Source organism: Fistularia commersonii, chromosome 3 (assembly GCF_037954325.1).
Source record: "Fistularia commersonii isolate RoL2024-O1a breed Wild chromosome 3, RoL_Fcom_v1.0, whole genome shotgun sequence".
NCBI lineage: Eukaryota > Metazoa > Chordata > Actinopteri > Syngnathiformes > Fistulariidae > Fistularia > Fistularia commersonii.
This window is the reverse complement of record NC_141286.1, coordinates 10,275,836-10,301,648: the sequence shown is the minus strand read 5'-3', so window position 1 is coordinate 10,301,648 and position 25,813 is coordinate 10,275,836. Positions and strand designations below refer to the sequence as shown.

The 25,813-nt window shown below is 51.1% G+C and overlaps 1 protein-coding gene across 1 annotated transcript in view; it reads right to left on the bottom strand.

The window, feature by feature from the left end:
• Positions 1-482: 482 nt before the first annotated feature.
• The window catches only part of dync2h1 (dynein cytoplasmic 2 heavy chain 1), a 54,599-nt gene continuing 29,268 nt past the window's right edge, over positions 483-25,813 (bottom strand). Inside the window, exons 69-96 of the mRNA XM_086178080.1 lie at positions 25,630-25,728; positions 25,420-25,543; positions 24,454-24,617; positions 24,217-24,336; positions 23,998-24,132; positions 22,429-22,572; positions 20,533-20,622; positions 20,225-20,290; positions 20,095-20,145; positions 19,968-20,021; positions 19,735-19,866; positions 19,562-19,634; positions 16,069-16,229; positions 15,473-15,598; positions 12,533-12,643; positions 12,177-12,246; positions 11,722-11,807; positions 8,626-8,701; positions 8,323-8,543; positions 7,695-7,799; positions 6,115-6,231; positions 5,932-6,039; positions 5,418-5,519; positions 4,738-4,827; positions 2,791-2,900; positions 2,616-2,697; positions 1,470-1,586; positions 483-1,130 (exon numbers count right to left, since the gene is read on the bottom strand). Of these exons, the coding sequence (XP_086034206.1) occupies positions 969-1,130; positions 1,470-1,586; positions 2,616-2,697; positions 2,791-2,900; positions 4,738-4,827; positions 5,418-5,519; positions 5,932-6,039; positions 6,115-6,231; positions 7,695-7,799; positions 8,323-8,543; positions 8,626-8,701; positions 11,722-11,807; positions 12,177-12,246; positions 12,533-12,643; positions 15,473-15,598; positions 16,069-16,229; positions 19,562-19,634; positions 19,735-19,866; positions 19,968-20,021; positions 20,095-20,145; positions 20,225-20,290; positions 20,533-20,622; positions 22,429-22,572; positions 23,998-24,132; positions 24,217-24,336; positions 24,454-24,617; positions 25,420-25,543; positions 25,630-25,728 (3,096 nt within the window). The 3' untranslated portion in view covers positions 483-968. The remainder of the gene's footprint in view (positions 1,131-1,469; positions 1,587-2,615; positions 2,698-2,790; positions 2,901-4,737; positions 4,828-5,417; positions 5,520-5,931; positions 6,040-6,114; positions 6,232-7,694; positions 7,800-8,322; positions 8,544-8,625; positions 8,702-11,721; positions 11,808-12,176; positions 12,247-12,532; positions 12,644-15,472; positions 15,599-16,068; positions 16,230-19,561; positions 19,635-19,734; positions 19,867-19,967; positions 20,022-20,094; positions 20,146-20,224; positions 20,291-20,532; positions 20,623-22,428; positions 22,573-23,997; positions 24,133-24,216; positions 24,337-24,453; positions 24,618-25,419; positions 25,544-25,629; positions 25,729-25,813) is intronic.

Below are 25,813 nucleotides of genomic sequence, written 5' to 3'. Positions count from 1 at the left end.
TAATTAGGCCATCAATCAAATATGGCGGTCTTGGCTAGATGCTTCGTTTGTGCATCTTCATACACAATGCACACACACACACACACACACCTTTAGAAACAGCCTCTGCAGCTCCGCACCCATCAATCACACATCACTGACTCCGCTCAACCCTGCTCACAGCCAATCACGCGGGGGTTAGCGGCGGAGGGCGGCGCTGGCGTGTGTGTTTGCGTTCGTGTGTGTATATGTGTGTGTATGTGAGTGTGTCTGAGAGTCACCGACTCCTTCGAAAACAGACAGGCGAAGCGTTTCGTGCCCCCTGATCCGGACCATTCACTGCGCCGGGTGATGAGCTGCTGCGGCGTCAGGAACCGCTAGTCTGACTCAACACACACACACACACATACACACATACACACACAGAAATCAGGCATCTCAACAGAGCAGGAGAAGCTTGGCCTTCCTCTTCAACAACAACTCTTCTCCACACATGGATCTATCCAGGGTCTTTATTGGTGATGCCGCTCAGCCAAATACTCACAAACAACCACCCCGATCGTGGTTCATTAGGGTTCCGAAGCGGTGGCAGTGTGCAGGTGGCGACCCGCCTGCCACTGTCACTCATCCAAGCCATGGCCTCACGCCATGATTGCTTCTCCATGACGTAAACACCTCAGGTCCTGGATGTTTGGCCCAGAGAAAAACCCACAACCTCCACAGCTTTGACTCACCGTCATGATGTCCAGGACCAGGACCGGTGGCGCTAAGGGTTTCGATCACTGCTGAGGTGTTACTTGATTACATTTGTGACTTTGTATTACACGGTAGTAACTTCCACCGATCTAAGTTCAGAGAAGGAGAATCCACACTGATTGCGTCCCCGTGGTTCTTGTGTCTTCCTGATTTGTGCCAAGTCCAACCAAAACGTCGGCCCACGTGAGGATGCAATGATACAGAGTCATGATGAGGATTTTTTCGTTCCGCCGTCACTGCTGCTTGAGAAAGAGGGCGGCGCCGGCCTGGATCCAGCGTCCGGGGTCAGCGCTGCAGGGCAGGGAGACGCGGGTGACCACTTTGGCTCGCTCAGAGCTAGAGTACAGCGGCAGCCAGATGCTTCCCTCTGTGGCCGCCTGCTCCGGCGCCACATCCTGGGGGTCGAAGAAAACGCTGCGTTATAATAGCGACACCTCGATTCTGGTTCTCCCGGCGCCCTGCAGTGCGGCAACATTTCTATTCTTGCATTTTCAAACTTGTGCAACCAGGAAGTATAACTTTTCAACTTCCTGTCTGGATGCTTGCTGGGAGGTGTCAATCATAAATAAACCCGCCCTCCAGGGAGAGGGACAGGGAATTGCAGTGTCCATCTACAACACACACGCTTTCTGAGAGGGCACTAACTAGCTTTTAGGGTTAGCCAAGCGGCGGCAGGTGGCAGTGGAGGTATCTCGAACCAGCAGGATGGCATTGGTACAACAGCCATAACATACCGCGGGGACCCATGCCATGTAGCACAGTGGGACGGCCGACACACTTGGGGAGTCGTGGCGGTTCTCGCAGAGGTGGACGCCGTCGAAGCTGCAGCCCTCCAGGTGGAGACCTCCAACCTGAGGGGGACGGATGGGAAGAACAGAAGGTTGAGAGGAGGGCGGGGAGGAGGCAGGTCCACATGTTCCGAACATCTACACTCCCACTACACACCTACACAGGCCCCTGAAGGTGTGGGTGTGTGTGTGTGTGTGTGAAGCTCGGCAGATGCAATTAGAGATTCAACCTCTTCCGGAGGACAGAGGAAAAGTTACTGGTGCAGTGAGAGAGAAAGAAAGAAAGGGAGGTGTAGTGAGAGAAGGATGTAGAAAAGTTGTAGAGAAAGAAAGAGTAGTAGCTGGAGATAGTGAAAGAGATGGAGAGATAGAAAGATAGAGCAAGGGATGGAAAATGTTGTAAAGAGTTGGGGAGAGAGAGGTGGAGAGAGAGATTGTGAGATGAAGAGATAGAAACAGTTGGAGAGAGATGTAAAGAGGGATACAGAGAGAAAGATGGAGAAAAGGGGAGGGAGGTGTAGGCATAGATAGAAAGAATGGCGAGAGAGAAAGGGATGACAGAAAGGAAGGTGTACACAGAGGAATGGGTAGAGCGAGAGAGAAAGAGAGGAAGATAGAGAGCTGATTTGTTTTAAACATTTATCCTGTCTTTCTTCCTCTAATGAAAAGATAAAACCCTCCCGGTCAGTTAGGCTTCGAGACCGTGACAACCTAGAACTTGTGAGGAGGAGAGACAGAGATGGTCTGGGGGGAAGGATGGGGAAAGGGGAGCTGTCAGGTCTGGAGGAAGACCAGATGAGGGTTGTGGATGGAGGGCAGGAGGAAAGGGAGTTAGTTGGTGAAACAGAAGAGGTTTAGATAGAGGCAGATGGTTGGCTGTGGAGACCCCTGTAGGGAGCAGGCCAGGGCAGAACAGATATGCTCCTTGGCCTGCTGTGGAAGAACCCTATGGCTCTCAGGCTTCTGATACTTGAAGAAGAAGAGTTCTGATTCCAGTCGAGGTCCCGTTCCTCCACCATGTTCTCCCACTCCACCGCCCATCGTCATGTTTCCACGACACCCATCCAAGAGGCACCATCCCCCCCGCTTTACCTTGACCTGCAGCTTGGCCCCAGGAACCGGACTCCTCCATGACGACACGAACACCAGACTGTCCATGGAGCAGCTCAGGTACCTGGAGAGCAGAGGAGCCACTGTGAGCTGGAGAAGGTGGTCTACAGCGAGCTTTGGCACCTGCTGGGGGGGGGAGGGAGTGCGTGACCCCAACCTGGCCGTCTCCTGCCTAAGGGCGTTCAGGAATGTGTCGGGGTGGAGGAGCTCCGACAAGTCCAGGGCGTCCGCCAGGAGAACCTGTCTGGCGGCGCGCTCCGCCCAGCCCTGCAGAGACAGACCAATCAGAGAGAAGCTTCTCACAGCAGCATCGCACACTGGAAGGGGGGCGAACTTCATCCCGCTTTCAGATTGACGAGCTAACCCACGCCGCTAACCAAGATCACACTTGGCGCTCGGCGCTATCTACAGGGTGGAGGGGAGCGCTGGTAGACGAGGAGATAGGTACACAGATACATGCACACACACACACACACACACACACACACACACACACACACACACAGGGAGATTGGCAGGCAGATCAGGCTGCAGACAGAGACGCAGCCAGTGAGCTTCGCCCACGCATGTAATGAAATGCATCACATCCACATAAAATATTTCTCAATGTGTGTGTGTGTTTGCGAGTACTCTAGCCTGCCAGAACATATTGAGGTGGGCGTACAGTCAGACACAGTGGAGAGGAGACGGTGATGAGTTTAGAGCAGACCCTTTTCTTCCAGGAGGAAAAAAATATATCCCCCACGCCTTTGAATCCACATCGCGCGCTCTGGTCGCAGAGCAGTGTTTTTCGCCTCACAGGTAAAGGCCAGGAAAAGAGTCATATCGTGGAAGCAGGAGCTTCACGTTTCGTTATGCAAAACAAACAGGAGGCAGTCATATTTCTAGGAAGTAGTCAAACCCACGCCTGTTGTTGTGAAAGGGAGACGCGTGGGAAGGAGATCTTCTCGGCGGGAAGTCCAAGGCCGAAGCATCCATTTACAAGTTTTCAGTCTTGACTTTCCTCTGGGCTGGACGTTTCGGCCGGAGTCTGTGGGTTTATCGACGGCGGCGTTCTGTCCCGCCACTCGCAGAGGTGACTCTGGCGTTTGCCAAAACAAGTCTGATTGAACAGGTCTATATTTTCTGAAAATACTTGATTTATTACCGGCGGCAAACACTCGATAAACAATTTTATGGCACGCCCCTGCCCTCCTGACTGCCGGGGGTGGGGTGGGGTTGGAGGGCGGATACGCAGCTCCCAGCGTTTACAGAGCAGGTTACACTGACTTACCTTTGCCTCTGGTGTTACCAGATGGGCATAGCTACACTATGTGAGCCCCCCATCACACACACAACTCCCAAGTTCATCGGGTACAGCCTCAGCTGAAAGAGAACCGTGGTTCCGCCGGAACAGCACTGCAGGCAGAATGCGCAGCGATAAACACCCAGAGAATAATAACAAACCTGCTCACCTCCAATCTGCAGCGCCACAGCGACGAGAGGCACAAGGAGAGGGGAGGTGTCCCAAAGCAACAAGGAGGGCTGGGGATTCAGCCATTTCAGCCGGCTTTGTGTGTCGCGGTTACACTCTACAACACTTGTGTGTCTATGTGTCTTTTGTGTGTTTGTGTGTCTGTAATGCCTGGAGGAAGGATCAGTCAATCAGCCTTCGCACTGTTTTTTTGTTGCACATCAAAAACAGAACAAGAGGGGTTCTAGCAGTCATCTTGGGAACAGAAAAGTCCCTGGTTCATTTCCTGAGCTCTTTTTGGCCTACCGACGTGTTGCCGAGTAACATGCTGTATCTCAAACCGCTCCCAGTCACCACTAATGGCTGCCCGCCGCTTAAGCATGACTCGACTCGGCTCCATGTGGACGGCGCTTTATTATTTCACAGCGTCTCCTTCATGCAGGGGCAGGTCACCTTGGCATGGCAACGACTGACTGGACTGACCTGGCATTCACAGCAACGCTAAACACGGCGATGGCGGTGGATGTCTGCCACTCAGTCCATTGCTTCTCCTCACACGAAGCAGGAGAGCCACAGAAAGCTACATGCTGGCAGCCATGCTAACATGTACCTGAAACACCCGCCTTTCACAATAAATGGGGTTATCCCTACCTGTATGGCGAGGGCCCGCGTCACCACAGCCCGCAGGTATTGCATGGGCTCATCCGGCCCCTCCCACTTGTTCTGCCACGACAGGGGGCACTGTGGCGGAGAGGACAAAAAATAAACAAATATCAGAAGGGAGGATGATATGATGCATATGTAGAAATATATATAAATGTATATATATATATATATATATATAGAAAAATAAATGAGTAGCCCTAATACAAATTTCCTCAGGGTTGAGGGGCGGATGTTTTATCGGACAAATAAACGGGGGGCGGCGGCAGGCACGCCGCAAGCTGTAAAGATGACAGACTGTAGAAGTGGCTGTGTTTACATCAGGGTTAATAGCTCATCAAGTAATAGACCAAGCTGACAGGTCGTGATGCTTCATTCAGGGCGCAACAATATACTGTATATATATGTATGTAAGAAGATGAGAGGTCGTCGCTTCAGCGGCTCTAATTGTTAAATCATCCCCGGCAACGGCAAACAGTAAGACGGCGTACATTCTGGAGTGTGTTTGTATGTGTATGTGTGTGTGTACAGAAGCTGGGACTTTTTAATCTAGCTACGTGCTCAGAGAGCTAGGTAAAACAGGTCTGCCAATGGCAGGTAGCTGCAGCCAAACCAACATGGTATTAATACACACACACACACAGACACACAGCACACTCCATTCGTACCTCTTGATTGAGCAGGGCGGTTGCTAGTTTCTGGACGTCTGGCGTCAGCAGCTGCGTGCCTCGGATCACCTTGCTCAGCGCTGCCAGGGATTGGTGGATCCCCTGTAACAATAAGCTATGACCTCGTGGGTCTGCTCAGCAGCCGTTCATTCATTCATTAACTCATTCATTCATTCATTCTCTTTACTGCTTATCTTGTGGTCAGAGGGGCCTATCCCAGTCATTGGGCGCAAATAAAGACATGTAACCATTAAGTCATTCATTAATCCACTCTTTCACAGGTCATAAAGTGACATGCAATCATTCACTCTCTCTCAATCACATGTCATATGAAGACACCCATTCACCCTCTCACTCATATGTCAATTACGTCTCCAATTAGCATCATTAGCTCAGCAATCCTGTCTCAACACATCAAGTTGCCATATTGTTTTCACACACACACACACGCACACACACACACACACACACACACACACACATACACACACAGGTGGGTGTCCGTGCTGCTGACCTGCACCAGGCGGATGGCATTGAACTGCTCTAGGGTGACGAAGGACAGCACCGGGGAGCCCTGGCTGTCTGCTGGTGGCGCCACCTTCTGGTGGATCAGAGACGAGCCCTGGAAAGGGCGGAGAGAGGCTTTATGAGGAAACAGCCAGATTAAGATTTTCTTTTTATTAATAAAGATCCTAACCTGATTGAGCCTCTTCCACAGGTTAAGGACAGGTGAGAGCCCGCTGGACCATAGCTCCCGATCGAACTTTGACCCCGAGGCCTCAGAGCGGCTGATGATGCGCAGCTGGGATATCACCTGTCATTCAACAGCAGGAACATCAGCACAAGGGCAGTGGGACGGATGGACAGAGAGAATTGGAGAACGGCGGATTGGAGGAATGATGCGTTTTGGGGGGAAAAAAAAAAAATCGGAACTATTCATTGAGACATCAGGAGCAGACGTCCGACCATGCGGAGCGCCACCAGGGTCCTGGGGGAGGAGCGGGGAGGCTCTGAACCTCATCACAGCTTCTTAGACCTCAAATCAAACATGCTTGGCTTCAAGCATAGCTTTTATCACCACTCTGTGTGTGTGTGTGTGTGTGTGTGTGTGTGTGTGTGTGTGTGTGTGTGTGTGTGTGTGTGTAACTGTGTGAGAGAGCGCTTGGCTGTGAGGAAGGCAGAGTCAGATAAATGGATTCCATGTGGTTCATGAAAACTGCTTACTAACACCTACTTTATCTTCTCTGCTTAGGAGGCTGTGTGTGTGTGTGTGTGTGTGTGTGTGTGTGTGTGTGTGTGTAGGGAGAGACATAGACAAACAGATGGAGGGAGAGAGAGAGTGAGTGCATGAGTAGAAGTCAGAGAGAGATGGATAAACAGAGACAGGGAAAGATGAGGAGTGAGTGAGTGAGTGAGTGAGTGAGGCAGAGACAGACAGGAATAGATAGAGAAAGAAGGAGAGGGAGAAAAACGTTGAGGAGAGAGAGACAGGGAAAGTTTGAGTGAGTGAAAGTCAGAGAGAGAGAGATAGATAGGGAATGACAGAGAGAGAGAGAGAGAGAGAGAGAGAGAGAGAGAGAGTGGGAATGAGAAAAAGACGGGCAGAGAGATTGAAGAGAAAGATGGAGGGGGAAAGAGAGAGACAGACAGGGTGAGTGAGTGAGTGAGTAAGTGAGGGAAGTGCGGGAAGGAAGATAAAGAACCTCTGGTCAACTGATGCCATCAACAATTCCGACACACACGCACGCATGCGCGCATACGCACACACGCACAGGTGCAAGCAGTTTAAGTGTGTGTGTAACCTACAGTCAAGACGAGCAAAGAGTAACAAAAATTCTGAGCAGTCTGGAGCACAGTCAGCTTCAGGACGACCTGACCTCCTGAGGTCAGCCAGGCTCCGTGATCTGGACTCCTTCTGGGTGATCCTCGGCTTCTCGAGAATAGAGTGCGTTCTGTTTACAGTCAGAGGGCGGAGCTCGTGGGAAGTGTTCCGTCCCCGGAGCGCTGGCTCCTTGTGCGGGAAGATCTCAGCGCCGGATCGTGTGAATAAACAGCGAACAATGATCCTTCCTGATGGAGAACAGCGCATGTGCCGCGCCGAATGTCTTGGGGCGCCGCTGTCAGTCGGCTCACGTTAGCGTTCCCTGAGCGCAGCGGGCCTTTGTGTTTGGATTAGTGCGCGTGTGAGGGAAGATGGTGAATGTCTGCTTGTTTTGGAAATAAGCAGGTGTTTGTGCGGGCGACATGTGTGTGCGAGTGTGTGTGTGTTTGTTGCACCTGGGAGCTGATGATTCTCTGAGAGGCTCGCTCAATGTTGGCAGGCAGACCAAAGAAGGCAGGCCGGTCGTCCTCCGGGAGGTTCTGGATAACACTGCGGTAGTCCTGTGAACACACGCACACAAGCACGCACACATACACACACCTGCGTAAGGTATAAGTAACACAACGCTCTGCTCTAGCTGTCATTCAACCAAATGTTTTTTCATACATTGACGAGCTCTTTCTTCTTCATGTGAGCACATGGATTCATATCTTCATTTGATGCACTGTGGTTTGGGAACCTTTTATAGCCTTTTAATTACTTTAAAATAGTTCAATAGCCTCAATAGTTAATCATCCCTTCCCTGCTTATTCACTCATTCATTATAAACATGTTGCATTTTCATTCATACTCTTTGTATGAGATACTGTCCTGCTTAAACTCCTCAAAGGTAAGGGGATTGAGGGGCGGGGCTAAACCTGAACTAGTCACCTGTCAATCATACAGAGACATTCATCTATTCACTCTTTCATTCACACCTGCGGTCAATTTAGTCTTCAGTGAAGCAAAGAGTGTTTTTCGACTGTGGAGCACCTGGGGAGAACCTAGAGAACCCAGACCGAAACCAGTGTCAGGTAAGCATACCGATATGGAGCAAGAGTTGGGGAGGCTGATCTGAAGGGGAAGGAAGTGGCCTCCTTTGCTGGCCCTGCTGGGGAGGGAGGAGGAGGAGATGAGGCGTGAGGAGAAGAACTGCTCCAGGTAGGAACGTAGGATCCGCAGGTCGGAGGGGTTGTCGATGCGTCCTCCGTAGATGGCGCTCTCCAGCAGGCCGTGGACAAACTCCCACTGGAAGGGCTTGCCACCTCCAAGAGCAGAGGATATCACTGATTTACAATGCTGGTGTTTGATGAGGAGACACCACACTCACCACTTCATCCACCGTACCTTCAAAAAGCCTGTCGATGATCTCAAAACCCGCCCTGAGGTCTGACAGGGAAAACTCATAGAACTTGGTCCATCCCTGGAGAGGGGGATGAGAAAAAAAACGGGAGAGATGAAAACAAGTGGATCCAGAATGCTAATTGGCTGGTTTCTGGGTGTCCCGGTGGAGGGAGACGTCCCAGGCCGAATGATCAATCCCAGCTTTCAGGCAGTATCACAGATGCATTTGGCATAAAAATAACAACCGCCCCTGCATTTTAAACCAGCTGGGAGAGCAGGGCTCTCATCCTGCAGGGCCTGGAGAACCCAGGTTCTTCAGAGGGAGGTATACACCAAAGGCCAAGGAGGACATCAGTAAAACACTGTCTCTGTGCAATCAGAGCCACAACCTTCCATCCTGGACTCCTCGGGCTTTCTCAAAGAGGTCAATTGCTTGACTTAATGCTGGAGAACGCTGCATTGGATAAGACTTGAGTATGCAGTTAGACATACACTTGGTAAAAAGCAAACAACACTATGGGCTTAGCCTTAGGAAGCTGCATTCTGATTCGTCACTGAATTCTGGGGCCACAGCTCAGTGGACTAATGGACCGGAAGTTTGGATGCACTTTCTCTCCAAAGTGTTGAACTAATAATCTCATGAAGACTGGACCAAACCCTATGCCTTATGTTGGAAGTTCTGTGGTGCTAGGGTACTCCGCGGCAGATCTGTCCCCCCGTGCGTGAAACCGAAGCTCCCTTTCTTCATCGCTCTATGGCCTGCTACCAGAAGGACCAGCAGAAGGTCTGGGACCGGAGACAGAGGCTGAACAGCTGACGCCCCGTCTCTCGGGCCAACCGGGGAAATTTCCTCCTGTCGTTTGTCGAGGTGATTCAAAGTCCTCTATCTCTGCAGTTTTGATTTGGGCGTCTGCTTTTAGGTAAAAAAAAATGGATTTCCAAAATGGGTTTTCTGTTCGGGGGGCGCAGAGAGATGCTGGGGGGAGGAGGAGTAGGATTGGGGGGGGGAGGGTCGTAATGGAGTGGCTGAGTGGCTGAGAGCATTGGCGGCTTCAATAATTAGCTAATCATGTTCTTGGATAAGAAACGCCATTACCAGCTAAGATAATAACTATTATTAAAGAGCCGGGGAGAGAGGAAGGACATGGGCGGGAGAAGAACGCTGCCAGAGGACAGCAAAGGGAAGAGGGGAGGAACTCAGAGGAGAGAAGGCGGGAGGGGGATGCTATGAGGCTTTTTTTTTTTTTTTTTTTACAACGGAAACAACGGAAATTAGCTTTTTTGGAATTTTCTATCACTTCTATTTGGATGGCCGAGTTCTAGGACTGATAAGAACTTTTCCTTGATAAGTCAAACCCCTCTGAGGTGTTACTGCAGGAGAACACCCAGACACAGCAGACGGCTGGAGGCCCAGGACCCAGGGCTAATTACACCAAACCTGGTGAGGGGAAAGATGTGAGAGATGTGTGAGAAGTTCAGTTCAAGTATAGATTCCTTGTCCCGCCTCGAGAACTTCGCTAAACTTTTGGAAACATGAGGCTACTCTGAAATTCGATGCCAGTGAGGCGTGAAAGAAAGTCTGGATGGGACAACAGGAGGCTGGGAAAGTTCTTGGATTGATTGGGAGGAGGAGTTGTGCCGAAGGGGGGGTTCCTTTCAGAAGCCTGGACGGGGTTCAAAGAATCCAACCGGGCTTCACCATCAGTCAGGGAGTCCAGAAGACGCTGGGTGATAGTTAAGCCCAATGAACAGCTGGAAAATCTTAACATCTGTCAAACCGCTTATTTGAGAAGCTCCATCTACCGCTGCACAAGAACATTGCACATAGGTGTTGCTCTTGATAAATCCAGTGCAGCGTGTGTGTATGTGGCGTCATATTGCGTGATAACCACCACAACGTGGGGGGGATTCTTGGTACAATTTGCATCAGCTGAAGCGTGCTGCGGATGTACTGCTCAGGGGGGGGGATTAGTCCAAAAAGAGAGATCATTACTTGGCAAAACGAGGTATCGCTGCCACAGCAGAAACGGGGTGGTGGAGATGGAGGGGATGCATGAGACTCAACCACTTGGGGGTTTTGTCACTGGAGCTGACTTTGAATTCTAATGTTCTGGTCATGCTGCCACAGTGGTGAGTATTGTGATTGGGAGGGGAAGCTGATGCAAAATATGTTAAATGCTAAATATTTGTGTTACCAGGAGGCCACAAACTTATTTGATCTAAGCCACCAGGTGGGTGGGGGGGGGGGGGGGGGGGGGGTGTCACATGTCCTCCTGCTGGTCAGGGATGTTTCAGAGACTGCAGCATCCACCACAGGCCCTGCCCCCACCGTCCCGTCGGAAAAAAAGACACATCCGTTTCGGTAGTGTTGCATCAAATCAAGTGTCTGGGTTCTGGTTCGCCCCGTAGCGCTAACTTTAGCATTCCTGTGGGAGCTGTAGGACAAGGCTTTCAAACGTGGAAGTCCACAGCCGCTGCCTCCCATTTGGCAGTTTATGAGGCAAGAGCGGAGCTTGAAACCAGTCTCTGGGTTAACAGGTGTCTTTTAGGTTTTACTGCTGAGCTGTGCCTCCCTTATTTCTGCCGCTTTAATTCAAACGCAGCCCCTCCAGCTGGAATCTATTCCCGGTGTTTCGGCAGAAACTTTTCTGCCAGCCGTTCTGCGAGGCTGTACGCTTTTGCAGAGCGTCTGTCGCCACACTCGCTGTCGCTCCCGGCAATGGCACAGGGGCGGCGATATGGCAGTAGCAACGGCCAGGAGCGTGAGGAGCTTCTGAGAGCATGAATTCTCTGTCTTAAACCTCTGACCAGCATAGGTGGATTGCTGCTGAGGGGAAGCCTCATACCCGAGCAGTCAACAAGCGCCCGTCCCCCGGAGACTCGTTAAAAATGATCCAACGCTCCTCCCACCTCCTTGCTCAGACAGGAGGACTCGCCGTCACTGACGAACACCGCTGGATGTCAACAGTTCCGGAACCGCCTTCTTCACTTTCACTATCTCGATCCTTGTTTGAGAGGTTGCCCTTCTGGCTCCTCGCCCTTTGAGGTGACCCCTGGCCTCTGACCTCCTGGACCTCTGAACCCAAGAGCGAGATCTACCTGCGGTATGTAGTTGCGTCTCTCCTGGCAGACGGCATGGAACCAGGCCAGGCAGAAGAGGGACTGGGCTCGGGCCAGGACACCTCCTGCATGGAGAGGAGGAACACAAGACTGTCATATGGAGGAGAGGAGAGGAGAGGAGAGGAGAGGAGAGGAGAGGAGAGGAGAGGAGAGGAGAGGAGAGGAGAGGAGAGGAGAGGAGAGGAGAGGAGAGGAAAGAATGGAGGAAAGGAAGAGAGGAGAGGAGAAGAGATAGGAAGCAAAACCAGGAGAGGAGAGACAAGGAGAAGACAGGAGGGGTGGAAGAAAGGGAGAGAGGAAAGGAGATAGGAGGCAAAAAAAGGTAGAAGAGGAGGAGGAAAGGAGAAGAAGAGTAGAGGGGAATAGAGGAGAGGTGATAGGAAGCAAAAAAGGAGAGGAGAGAAGAGGCGATAGGAAGTGAAGGAGGAGGAGACCTTTACTGATCTGCTCAGGAGTCCAGGACTCGTAGGTCCTCATCAGGTTCCTCTTCAGCCCCGGAGGAGCCTGAAGGAGAAGCAACCAGTAAAAAAGTAGCTGTCAGTCAATGTTCATGAGTCACCGACGGGAGGGATGTTTCTCAGGGCGAGTGTGCGTGCTCAGAGTGATGTTTGTGCTGCAGGTTTGTCTGCTGCAGTGCAGTGGCTAACTCCTTGAGCATCGCCACTCACCAGCGAGCACTGGACTGGGAGGCGTTGACCGCTACCGCCATGTCTGCAGGCATGGGGACAGTGTGTGGGCTACAGTGTGTGTGTGTGTGTGGGTGTGTGTGTGCGCGCGCATGTGTGTGCACCTCGTAGGTGATCTTGAGGCTGGACTGCAGCAGGATGGGAGGGAACCTCGGGTGAACCTCCGCCGTCACCCACAGACGGAAGCCTGGTTTGGGTTTCAGCACATTCAGCTCCTGCAGGCGGCAGCATGTTAGAAACGCTGAAATTACATGTCACACACACACACACACACACACACACACACACACACACACACACACACACACACTGCTGTTCTTGCTCAGCCACTCCACTGGCCTCCATTCATTAATGGTAACTTAATCCAAATCCCACTGTCTAATTCATGTCTATCTCACCATTAACCTCACCTCGATCAGTGTCTCTCTCTCTCTCTCTCACACACACACACACACACACACACACACACACACATACATTTTTCTTTTCCCTCACTGGGTACTTTTCACCATCTCCTCTCCACTGCTATCACCCAGCCACATCCCATCCTCCACAAAGATTAAACCTGTCCTTTTCTGCAGGTTCTTTTTATTCCTCTTTCAAATCACAGCGTTCTCTCCATCTCCTTTGCCCCCCCCCCCCATCTCAAAGATCAATGGTTAAAAATAGCTCGACGGCTCCCCTCTGCCATTTGATTGGCTGCTGGCGCTCACACTCGTCCCTGCATACTGATCAATGAGCTGACGGATAACATCATTCTCGTCAATGTGTGCGCCGCGGAGGGAAATCTAAACGACCGGCACGGCACCGACCCTCCCCACACACGTGTGTGTGCGTGCATGTGTGTGTGGGTGTGTACCCGATTCGGCGGCGGTGTGCTCAAAGAAGCGGGAGCATAAGCCGACCAATTGGATGCGAGGGCTACTTCATGGACTCGCCCATCCTGATGCCGGATGGACGGCCGGTGACGGGGGTGGGATGTGTGCACGTGGAGAAGACCGTGCACGTAGGGGGATGTGTGTGGTGGTGGGGGGGGGACATCTGCACTGCCAACTTCAATTATGAACACCGGCTGCCCCCCCCGGCCTCCACCTCTAAGTGGCATCAAGAACAGATGGCCCCGGAAAGGCGAGAGATAGGTAAATAAATAAATAGGTAAATAAGTAAATCAACCTGGAGCGGCTTCACGGCCACACCTGGAGGTGCCGACGGAGTGGGCTGAGACTCAAAAGCCCCTCCACAGATCCACATTCCCTTGTGTTCTCCATCCTCTCTGATGTCTTCGCCCATCCCCTCGCACCACCTTTTCCATTTCAAGCTTGACCGCTGTGACGCCGGCCTCGCCGGTCAGCGGTGGCCCGAGAGCCGGGGAAAAGACAGGGTGTCCGGGAGGCAGAGGCGAGGGGACAAAGAGGTTTTTTCTGGTCAGATGTTCACCCCGCGTGGACACACCACCAGGGAATGCGGACTGTTCAGATTCACCGCGGCGTGGTTTCCCACTCCGAAGCCGGCGGGCGAGGAACAGATCAGCCAGGAATCATCGACAAGCCGTAATGAGTCAGGGTGTGAGCACTGTCGGCACACGCATACAGACACACACACACCAGCAGGCAGCAATCATTGCTAGCAGCTGGGGCTCCCGCTGAGACCCTCCCCCCCATGGTGACATAGCCCTTTAACACAACCGCAGGAAAACACACAGGGTCGATGAATCAGCGTCACCGAGCTCACCGCCTGCAAAAACTCACACTTCGGCCGACTCATAAAGAACACGAGTGGCACCATGGTGTGTGTGGTGCGTGTTATTAAAGTGTGTCCGCCACGGCGGCAGGCTCATCGTTCAAAAGGAATCTGATCACAAAGAAAACGGCTCAGTGTAAGTGCTTCTCATCCAGACAAACCGGTGGACCTCTGACCTGTCCGTCAAAGACGAATCTCTCCGCAAAAAGTCGGGATGAACTCTGGGGTCATAGCTAGGGCGATGGCGAGGAGACGGGGGCCTCGACGACGCGAGTCATGACAAACTTTATCTTGACACAACAAAACGATGCCTGACAGACTGCTCTGTAGACCACACAGTGCATATGACACAAGTGCGTGTATGTGTGTGTGTGTGTGTGTGTGCGCCACACAATGCCGTAGGGCTTTCCTGCAACCATTTCAATGTAAGTGGCGCCTGAGTAATAACTGTGTCACATGCCGGTGAAAGCATTTTGTGCGTGACACTTTGCGCATTTTAACGACGACTTCAGGGATGCCATTGTTGCACGTACAGGCGTGCACACACACACACACACACACACACACACACGGCACTTTTTTAGTGACAAAGGCACGGGTAGACGTGGTGACTGACAGGGACACGCAGAGCGACAGGGCCGAGGACAGGAAACTGGGTTTACACCGCTGAGAGAAGTGACAAGAGGATTTGCAACACGAGTGTGTGTTCTCTGTGTATGTGTGTGTGTGTGTGTGCGTGTGTGTTTGTGCATGCATACTGTATTTGAGTCCTTTAAGCATTTCTGGCAAACAGTGCCAGCTAAAGTCACACATCAGGAATACATAGGAGAATTTGCAGTGCTCACAGCAACACTGTGTGTTTGTGTGTGTGGACGAGTCTTTTAAGCTCAAATTGCGGTAGCTGAAGTCACACATGTACAAGTTTGTGAAAATCTACAATTGGTGTCTCTGGTCCCAAATGCTCAGATACTGAGCTGAGGCAAGCCTGTGCGGTGAACATCTTTTTTATTTATTTATGTTTCAAGATGAATGAGAGTTGGGGAGGCGAGGGGGTCAGGGTGTGTGTGTTTGTGTGTGGGGGGGTCAATTATTGACATCTGTTTTAACAAAATGTCTCTGGGGCTTGATGCGTGTTCGCTCACTTGAGCATTTTCTGATTGTAATTTAATTTTGAGTGTATTCGCTCGGCCTCGGGATCATAATAGAAGGCACCACACACACACACACGCACGCACGCACGCACGCACGCACGCACACTCGCTCGCTCGCTCACTCACTCCTTCAAAAGTAAAAGCAAATCTTACTTTCTCCAAGAAAGGCAGCCAGGCGGTGACGAGGTGGAGGTTCTTCAGGCAGAGCCAGTCGCCGTTTCGGGAACATTCTCGGAGTGCGGCGACAGCCACGTCGGCCTGACCCTGACCCATGGAGATCTGGAGGAGGGGTTGGGGGGGTTAAACTAATAGTGGGAAACTCGATTCTCATGAACTTGGGTTTTTTTGACTGACTCACCAGATAGAACTGAGTTTTTGAATCATTTGAGTTACTGAATCAGTCACCATATGAATCCTTTTGAGTGATTCGTTCTTTTTGCAAAGGGGGAGGGCAATCACGAGTTGGTGAACAAGTAAATGGAAACGAGGCATCGTGATCATGGGTTGGCACAACAACTCATGAGTTTTGCATGATTCCTTCATGATCCGAACAGCCACCGTGAAACAGAGAGGAATGGGTCAGACTCTTTCGGCCTCCATATGAGGTGGTGATTCCTTAGCATTGTGTTCTAGTGTTTATAGACCCACGCAGCCCAATTCAGAGGAGGTGAGTCTGTGGAGGTGACCCGTCCTTATTTCTACTTACAACTACCCATGAAATACTTGAATGTACTCCAGTCACCGCATACCTCGTGGTACTGGTCCCTGCCCACGATTTCCATAGCCAGCTCTGCCAGCTCCTGCGAGGGGTCCGCCCCCGGTGAGATGATGATCAACACCGGCTCCCATTCCAGCGTCTCTGTGTGGAGACGGCGGAGGTTCAGCGGGGGCGGGGTGAGCTCTTTCATTCCTGCGGATAAAACAGGAAGGGGGGGGGGGAGAAAGGGGGGTGACGGGTGTGAAGAGGCTTATCTATGTCTCGATGTTTTATTCAGTGTGTCTCTAAAGCGCGTCTCGATGGTTTTAGTTAAAAAATTAAAATGCAACTCAAATTGACTGGATATGCCGTGCTGGTAGGGGGCGGGGGCAGTGTGTGTGTGTGTGTGTTTTGGGGGGGCTCAGGATGACAGACCCATCACAGCAGCGGCAAGTGAGAGGCTGAGGCGAATGGAAGCGTGTCACAGCGATACAACTGCTGGCGGAGGTGGGTGGTAGTGGGGAGACGGCGGTGGAGATAGTTTAGAAAAAGCAAGCAGAATAAGTCAAGGGATCCAGAGGCGGGGCGGCAGTCAGGTGGGGCAGACAGCGCCAGGGGGGGGGTTAAATAGAGTGGGTTGGGGGGGCTGACGGAGGGAGGCAGAGAGGGCAGAGCAAAGAGACAGACGGAGTGTGAGAGATTAGGGAGGGGGTGTGCCATGCATACTGAGCAGGAGGGATGCAGCCGCAGCCAGCAAAGGAAACGGGAAGAATACCTTGTCAGCCTGTTGTTTAGAAGCAGAGCTCTTTGTCTGCGTCTGAGTGTGTGTACAAGTGTGTGTGTGTGTGTGTATGTGTGAACCTCTGCCCATGTGTTTAGCCCCTAATCCCCGCTGTGATGCACTGAATCGCACATCAGACACAAGTTAGCAGTGGGACGCTCCGCTGCCGCTCACAACGCAAGTGGCTGGATTAGGAACTCCACTGTGACGTTACTCGGGCGTGAAGCGGCGGATATCTCCATGCACACGCCCACACACACACACATGCACAGGTGGTTGGATCGCTAGAGTAAGACTTCATTTATATTGTAGCTTAGGATATATTATGAAGACATACACAAATCTAATAGACCTAATAAAATCCATCTACAAATACACACACACACACACACACACACACACACACACACGTTAACTCCTGTGTATTCCCAAAGGAATGATACACAGATGCTAATCTTATCTTAACAATACTAATCTGACAGCATTAAGATTAATTCAAGTCTTTATACACACACGCACACACACACACACACACACAGGTTGTTAGAGGACAAGAGTCAGGTGTCAGATTATGAATATATATGAATCTCATAGCCCTAAATTAAATCACTCCACACACAGAAGCACAGACACACACACACACACACGCAGTTAGAGAATCGAAGGCTGACTCCTACTGATGTCCAAAGGAATGATAAACACATGCTAATCTGATGCTATCAAAACTAATTTGACAGAAATTAGCTTCAGGCACACACACACACACACACACACACACACACACACACACACACACACACACACACACACACACACACACACACACACACACACACACACACGTGTAAAAGCATGTAAGATTGACTCCCACTAATATCCAAAGGAGTGATACACACATGCAAATCTGACACCAGTGAGCTTAATCCCCAGTCTTCTGTGCGTGCGCACACAAACACATGTCTTAAAGCTCACCTCATTTGCACAACATGCATGTACACACACACAAAGTCAAAGAGAGAATAAAAAGGGCGGCACAGAGGGAAACACCAGCCAAATCTTGTATTTTAGCTCAGGGGAGCATTTATAGAACACGCCGCTGGGAAATCAACCCCTCGGCCACCTCTGACCTGGGCCGGCCATTAGTATTCACCATGGCAAACCCTGTGTTTCTCTCACACACACAGGCGAGACGAAGAAGAAGAGCGTGGAATCAGACAGTGCTCGGAGGCGGAAACAGGAATTAATGAGTGGGCGGGCGGGGATGTCTGACTGCTGCACCTCCTCCGTGAAAACAAAAATAAAATAAGACCCGCGGAAACCCGGACGACGCGCTGACGTTCAGATTCCCAGTAAAATCGAGAAACAGGACGGGAAAATGAAAAGCGGCGTGCTCGGGCACGTGGGGGGCGCAGCGATGGCAAGGAGATGGTGTGTGTGTGTGTGTGTGTGTGTTCAGTCAGCCATGGCTGTGTGTATGTGCGCTGCCCAGGCTTGGACTGAGGGGGGTGGCGGTGGTTGGATTGAGTGAGATTAGTTGTAAGAGGATTACAGACCATGCCTCATTAGCATACAGATTCACTGCCAAACACACACACGCACACATGAGTCCGAAATGTTTTATTTCCTTTGTCATTTATCTCTCTCCCCCTTTCACACACACACACACACACACACACAGACTCAGGCCGGCCCGGAGAGAGCTGGCAAGGCCAGGACCGACTCCAGGATCTCTTCATCACGGCAGAGGGTGCGTTCGATTGCGGCTGCTGAAACAGCCTGGGCGGGCAGGAACAACTGCCACGTCATGGGAAGCGGGGCTTGGGGAAAACGCACAAAAGGATAACGCATGTCCTGACTGATGAAAGCGTTTACCAATGGCCAGGGACGGGGAAGTCGGACCAATCGCAGCCTCCTGTCTCCACTTTTGAGAGATCAGAGGAGAAACAAAACAAGCGTGCCTCTGCCGAAGTGGAAACACAAGAAGAGCAATTACCGTCCCTTCAACACTTGACTGGGATGAATGATTCCGGCTCAACTGCGATTACGGCCTCCTGAAAACTGTTCCGGTGGGGGGAGGTGTGGAGTGTGTGCGTGTGTGCATGGCGGTGGCAGCGTTCACTGCTGAGGTTCTGCATGTATGCCGCTCCTCCATCATTGAAGGGGGAAAAAATGTTTTTTGTGTCCAATAAGAATAACAAGAATGAACATTAATCATGCATAATTGAGAGCCATGTGAGAGCAGAGGATGGAGAGGAGACGATCGGCTGCGGTGACCTCCTGACAAGAGCAGCCCGGAGAAGGAGAAGGAGAAGATGATGAAGAAGAACCCGGTCCTTTGGGTGTAGTATCATACTAAACGTCCTTCTCGGACCAGTTCTTACTCATTCCCACCATCCACACCCTCACGTCCACCTCCACCCCCACTTTCAGAAGATCTTCACTCTTATACAAGCGTTCGTGACTTTCTATTTGAGACTGGGAGGGACTGGGAATGTGTTTATTGCATAAACTCTGGGTTTCTCAGGCATAGCCCCAAGACAGAAGGGGCAAAACATGCTGCTGTTGCATCCAAAGGGATGAGAAATACATATTTTCCCATGATTTTTCCACTAAGATTGATGACAATTGTTTTAGACTAGATATTATGCTAACAGCACATGTGTTCATTAATTATACCAGGCTGACACTGAGGGCGGGGTTTAACCTTGATGGATCAGCTGTCAATCACAGAAACATCCAAGCATTCACACCTATGGACACTCACCCAGGGCCTCAGAGGCAAAGGCCGCCATGGCGCTCTGCAGACGGTCGGGTCTGATGGCCTGGACCAACAACAGCTGGGGGAGGGGGAGGGTAGCAGATGGCTGTTATTCTTCTTGCAAGAACAAACACTAAATGGTCATAATGTGAAGATGACTGCAGTGGAATAAAGTGTACCCTCTGGAAGGGAGTGGTCTTCTTGGCCACGGAGGATGGGACGTCGTGTTCGCAATGGGAGCTCTGGGAGAAGGACAGCCAGAGGTCTGAGTCACCCAGACACAGGGACTGGTAAAGGCCTGGGAACGTGGCCTGCAAATAGGGAAGGGTAGAGGGTGAAAACACCAGACGCACCCAGAAGCAACACCATTCCCGGTCAACCCAGGATTCCTCTGTGAAGCCTCTGTACTCACCTTCAACACCGCCATTGCGCCGTGCCTCTCTTGATCAATCCAAGACGGGAACTCCTGGGAGAGGACGGAAGAGTGAGATCAATGCCAGATGTGGTTTCTGACCCCCCCAACCCTTCTTGAGACCAACCTCCTTCTTAAACACCTCCCCAACGGCGGCGCCAGTGAAGACGTCCCATTCCTGCAACAGACACAGCCCTGGCTCAACACTCCGCAAGAGTGAGTGAAAGAGATGAATCAAACAAGGAGATGGGACTTACGTTCTCCTGGAGAAGCTCAGGGTACATGCCTTTGATGAAGTGCATGGCGAACATCAGCTGGTCGGCCTGAGACGGACGGAGAGGGTGAGCCATCAAAACGTGTTAGAACAGACTGTGATAGACTGAGACAGGAGAGTAGAAAGGGGGTTGGAGAACCCCACATGCAAAATCCTCCACCACAACCCGCCAACTCCCAGGGTTCTGATGGAGAAACCCCGGTGTGGAAGAACCAGACTAGGCTTTCATCCAAGCTGCAGCCCGCCACGGTTCGGGTCAGGGACACCAACTGGCGTGGGTCCGAGGCTCACCTTGAAAAGTGAGCGGCAGACATACTCGTACACCATGTTCTTCAGGCTGGCCTCCAGGGCGGAGATCCTGGCTTCGGTGCTCTCGGCATCCTGCAACGCACACACACACAGACACACACAGACAGACAGACACACACACACACACACACACACACACACACACAAATGGTGAAAAAAACAAATCAAAACAAAACAAAACTTTAGGAAGGACACGAGTCATCTGTTAGCAGCGTTTAGCTAACTAGCATCTTTTGTCGGCTAGCCGCTAATCTGATAATTGACCCTTTAACGCATTTTTCATCCTGCTAGCATGATCAATTGAGACTTGGGGATTTTTTGCTAGAACAGATCAAGCACTTCTATACACTAACAAACACACTACCTTCTCCCATATGCATTTATTTAGGTGAGGGCATGTTGACATGATAGCCGATTACCTGCTGATGGCTAACATGGGTACTCAGACTGGTGGTCTGAGGCGGTGCTGGGAGACAGGCCTCTCAGCAACCAGGGTTCTTTTTCATTATAAAGACATCAATATGAATATATAATTAAAGAGGGCTCCATTCCTGTGGTGCTACTTGAGCGGATTCGTACCCGGGGTCTGTTAAACAGAGTGAGTGTGTGTGTGTTTACACCACAGGGAGCTCACAAAACCAAACAACTCCCATGATTTTTTGGGGCTTTTTTTTCCCCTCTCCTTGAAAACTGTGTGCAAAATAATGAAATATAAATGAGTTGTAAAGCAGCGGTTGTGGGGATGGAGAGCCCGCCGGGCAGCTGCTTCCTGGTGAACGTCGGATACTGGATAAATGAGACGTTAACCCGTCCCCTGTCTCCGGTTCAGCCCTGAATCTCCAGAGCGTGTCTAAGTGTGTGCGTGGCTTGACATGTTTATTTTTTTTTTGTTTTCTCCATGCACCTGAACACCACGGTTTGGTGGCCTGGGCTGAACCATAGCACTCATTCAACAAGATGAAATGCCAAAAAAAACAAAAACGTCTATAAATCAATTCAGGGCGTAGCGTTGTGATCATGCTGAGTGAATCCACAAACTTACACACGAACACACACATACACACATACACACACATACACAGAGTGGAGCTGCCCAGCTGCTGCTTGCTGACATTCTTGGATGACAGGCCTGGCTCTAACAAGCCACACAGGATTTGGGGAATTAGCGCAGGGCCTCTCATCCCTGTGTGTATGTGTGTGTGTGTTCTGATAACTGGAGTGTGTTTTCCGAGCCTGGACAGACGGCAGCTGTGTGACGGACAGCCCGAGGATCCCCGGCTGCCCGGGGTCGGACGCGAGATGAAACCCAGATGGATGAAGCCGGATAGTGGTCCAGATAGGGAGGCGGCATAAACGATACAGAAATAGACTAAATATTCCAGAATATCATAAACAGCTTCCATTATTTATAAGATAATTACCAGGGAACGGGGGACTGAGGTCATATTATTTCAGAGAAGAAGAAAATAGACGCCTGGAAAATATGATCTTGACGCCTGCAACCAATCATCATAGACTTCAGCCATGGGGCGGGGCATAACCCGGGCACCTCAGCTGTCAATCACAACCAATCACGCTTGTTCACGTCTTCTGAGCTGCAAACAGTTTTTACTGCAGGAATCTTTTGGTTGAGTTGATTTTTAACCGAGAGGGGGTTCTGGAGGACGTCTCTGCAGGTCCTTCGAGAGGGGGGGTTGGTGGGACAGAGTCCCCCTTTTGGCTTCATGCACCAGGACAAAAATACCCACGTGGGTGTTCCTGGTGGAATGACCTCAGGCTGGACCCACCCGGTGTTTGTCCGGGGAAAATGTGACTCCGCCATCCACTCCTACCTGTTATGGGAAATTCTCAAGGCAACCGTCCCGACGGCGGCCTCACCTTCTTAGCCTGCAGGGCGCGCTGGAAGAGGCGCAGGAAGGAGGAGAGGCTGAAGCGGTACATGTTGTTGATTTTGGACAGGTCAGCGATGACGAAGTACATCCTGCTGGCGCTCTCTGCCAGTGGCAGGTAGGCGTCCCGCTCCTGGGAGAGTTGAAAGGGGAGGAGGGGGAAGAGAAGGGTTTTTATTTTTAATTTTCCATTAAAACTGAAGCAACAAGCTGCAAATGGTAAGGGCGAGACAGCCGAGGAGTTTTCAGCGGTGAAGGAGCACCGTCTGATGAAGGTGGAAGAGGAGGACCCGAAACAGAAGGTGAAAGAGGAGGGAATCATTCAGAATACCGCTTATCCTGCACTTAGGATTGCTGAACCCTGGAACTGTCAATCACAGGATCACATATCGAGACCTCCAACCATTCACCATGCCATTCACATGGATATGGACACAAAACCCTTCCCTCTCTCATTCATTCATTATGTAGACATACAACCGTTTGCTCTCTCGTTCCTGTGTGAGTTTGGGCTGTGGGAGTAACCCGAAGAACCCTGAGGAACCCCACGCAGACAAGGGAAGGAGAACATGGAGACTCCACACAGAACGGCCTCCTGTGGGAATCTAGCTGGGGACACGAACCGCTGCGCTGACACGCCGGCAGAATCAATCAAACACTCAAACACTGCTCCCTAGAGGCTATATATATATATATATATATATATATATATATATACACATACATATATACATACATACATACAGACACACACACACACACATATATATATGTATATGTATACACACACACACACACACACACACACATACATACGTACGTGCCGAGCACATGTCCAGGCGTCTCATGCCAAGAGAAGGAGTTTGTGAAGAAGGTCAGGGTGACCTGAGGTCTTCTCTACTGGCGCCACAACAACAACAGAACATTCATCCATTCATTCTCTGCACGGCGCCAGAGGGGTGGGAAGTGTGGCTTAACCTGGAAGGGTCACCTGTCAATCACAGTGTCCCCTGTAGATCACCAATCCACACCCAGACGTCCCTCAATTCACCTTTTCATTCAAACTTATAGACAATGTGAGAACCTAAGGAGGATAACATAGTAACAACCAAGCGGGAGAACATGGAACTAACCCAGACAGGAGAACATGGAGAGAACCCGGGCAAGAGAATGTGGAGAGAACACTCAGAGAGAACCCAGGCAGGACAACATGCATAGAACCCAGGCAAGAGAACATAGGGAGAACCAAGGTAGTAGAACATGGAGAGCTCAAACAAGGAGAATCTGATCAACTAACCTACTGACTGCTTTTGGATTGTGGCAGGAAAACCGAGAACATTGAGAGAATCCTGGCAGGAGAATGTGGAGAGAACCCAGGGAGAATGTGGATACCCCACAATATGTTCAGATGTAAGAAAAAGTGCAGAGCTAGGGGATCTGGAGGCCACACAGACCTCCAGAGCTTTGAGCATGGAGAAGCCACTGCTCAGACCTTGGAGGAGCTGATGAAGAACCTCCCCAGGAGCCTGAAGAAGAGAAGAAAGTGTGGGTGAGGTACCTGGTCCAGGGATGCCTGCAGCCGGTGGGATTCCTGCAGGGACTCCTGGATCAGAGCGCTGCTGGCCTTGGTCTGGTTCAGGCTGTCAATCAGCTCCCGGTTCTCCAGGATGTTCCCCTGGGCCGTGACCAGGGTCTGAGGAGGAAACACATCAGCAGATCAAGATAGACAGATTGGGAGAAAATAGGCCTGGTTCCGGTTCTGACGGGGCTCACGCACCTCCAGGAGGGACTCCTCCAGCTGGGCCAGCTGGATCTTCTTGTCTTCTTCTAGCTGCAGCAGCCGTGTCTTCTCCGTTTCCAGTTCCGGTTTCTCCTGCTGGATGGTCAAAGCCAGCAGCTGACACAAACACACACACACACACACACACACATGTTGACACCATCAGGAGGAATTGAGGGTGAGTCATGATCCTGGACTATCTATCAGGTTGGTGAATGAATCTCCAGGTGTCACCTGTCCTCTCAGGCCTGCCCTGGTGGTGGTGAAGTTCACCTCCATCACCACAGAGACGGCGTCGGGGGGGATGTAAGGGCTCGGGTTCCTGGTCGCCAGGAAGAGACGGAAGTCCTCATTGTAGTCGATGACCTTGTCTCCGATCTGGACTACATAACGGGGACCTGCGGATGTCCAGGCGTGGATGGGGCAGAAGAGAATATGGGGGGGGTGCTTAACCAGGGCAGGTCAGCTGTCAATCATACAGAGACGTCCAAGCAGTCACCTCCATTGAGTCGAGCTCAATGGAGGTGACTGTAGAAGGTCAGGACCAATTCACCTCCACCCAACTGATGCCATGACACCAACACCTTAATGTTGGCTACTATGTTCATCCATTCCTTCTCTGCACTGTGCCATACGGACAGGGTTAACCTGGATGGTCACCTGTCAATCACAGGCTCACCTGCCAATCACAAGTCCACACACAGAAGTCCATGCAAATCAGCCTCTCATTCACAACGACTGACAATTTATAGTCTTAAATTAACCTGCTGACTGTTTTGGGACCGAATGTGGAGAACCCACACAGGAGAACCTGGAGAACCCACATTTTGAGCGTAATCAGACTCTTTCATGTTGAATGCACGGAGAAGACGAGGAGCTTAAAGCGATGCAATTTGATAAACACAAATGGAAACTGACCGAGAAAACAAATTCATTTAGCAAACAGATTTCAAAAAAAGCATGGGCATAGTGTATGTGTGTGTGTGTGTGTGTGTCTGTGTGTGTCTGTGTGTGTCTGTGTGCATTATAAAGGAGATGTGAGACTGAGCGTGTCATGCTGGAGATATAGTGGGACCAGAACGGGGAACCCTTGGAATTGGAGTTATACAGCTACATACATACAGTAGCTGCGTTGATGCCATGCCTCCTCATCTCTCTCTGCAGCACACACACACACACACACACGCAAGAGGAGTGTACCTTGGGCGATCAGCTCCCTCCTCAGAAGCGGATAGAGGACTGGTTCCACGCCGTCCATTTCCTTGATGATCAGTGTTTTCCCAAATCTGACTGCCAGCTCCAGCGAAGTCATGAAGTTGGCGTCCTACGCAGAGGGAGACCAGGCAGATGCCATCAGCCGGAATTTCAGGCCAGCGGTGCCTCTTGCTAGGTTGGGGCCGCCAAACTCACCTGCTGATTGACGACCTCCAGCCGGTGCTGCTTCAGATGCGTACACAGCCACTCAGTGGCGCGGGACGATGGGTCGATCAGGAACGGACACGCGACGCTCTGAACAGAGAGCATTGATCAGGCATTGGCTATTGGTATGTTCACAATGCGTGTGTGTGTCTGTGTGTGTGTGAGTGAGAAAAGA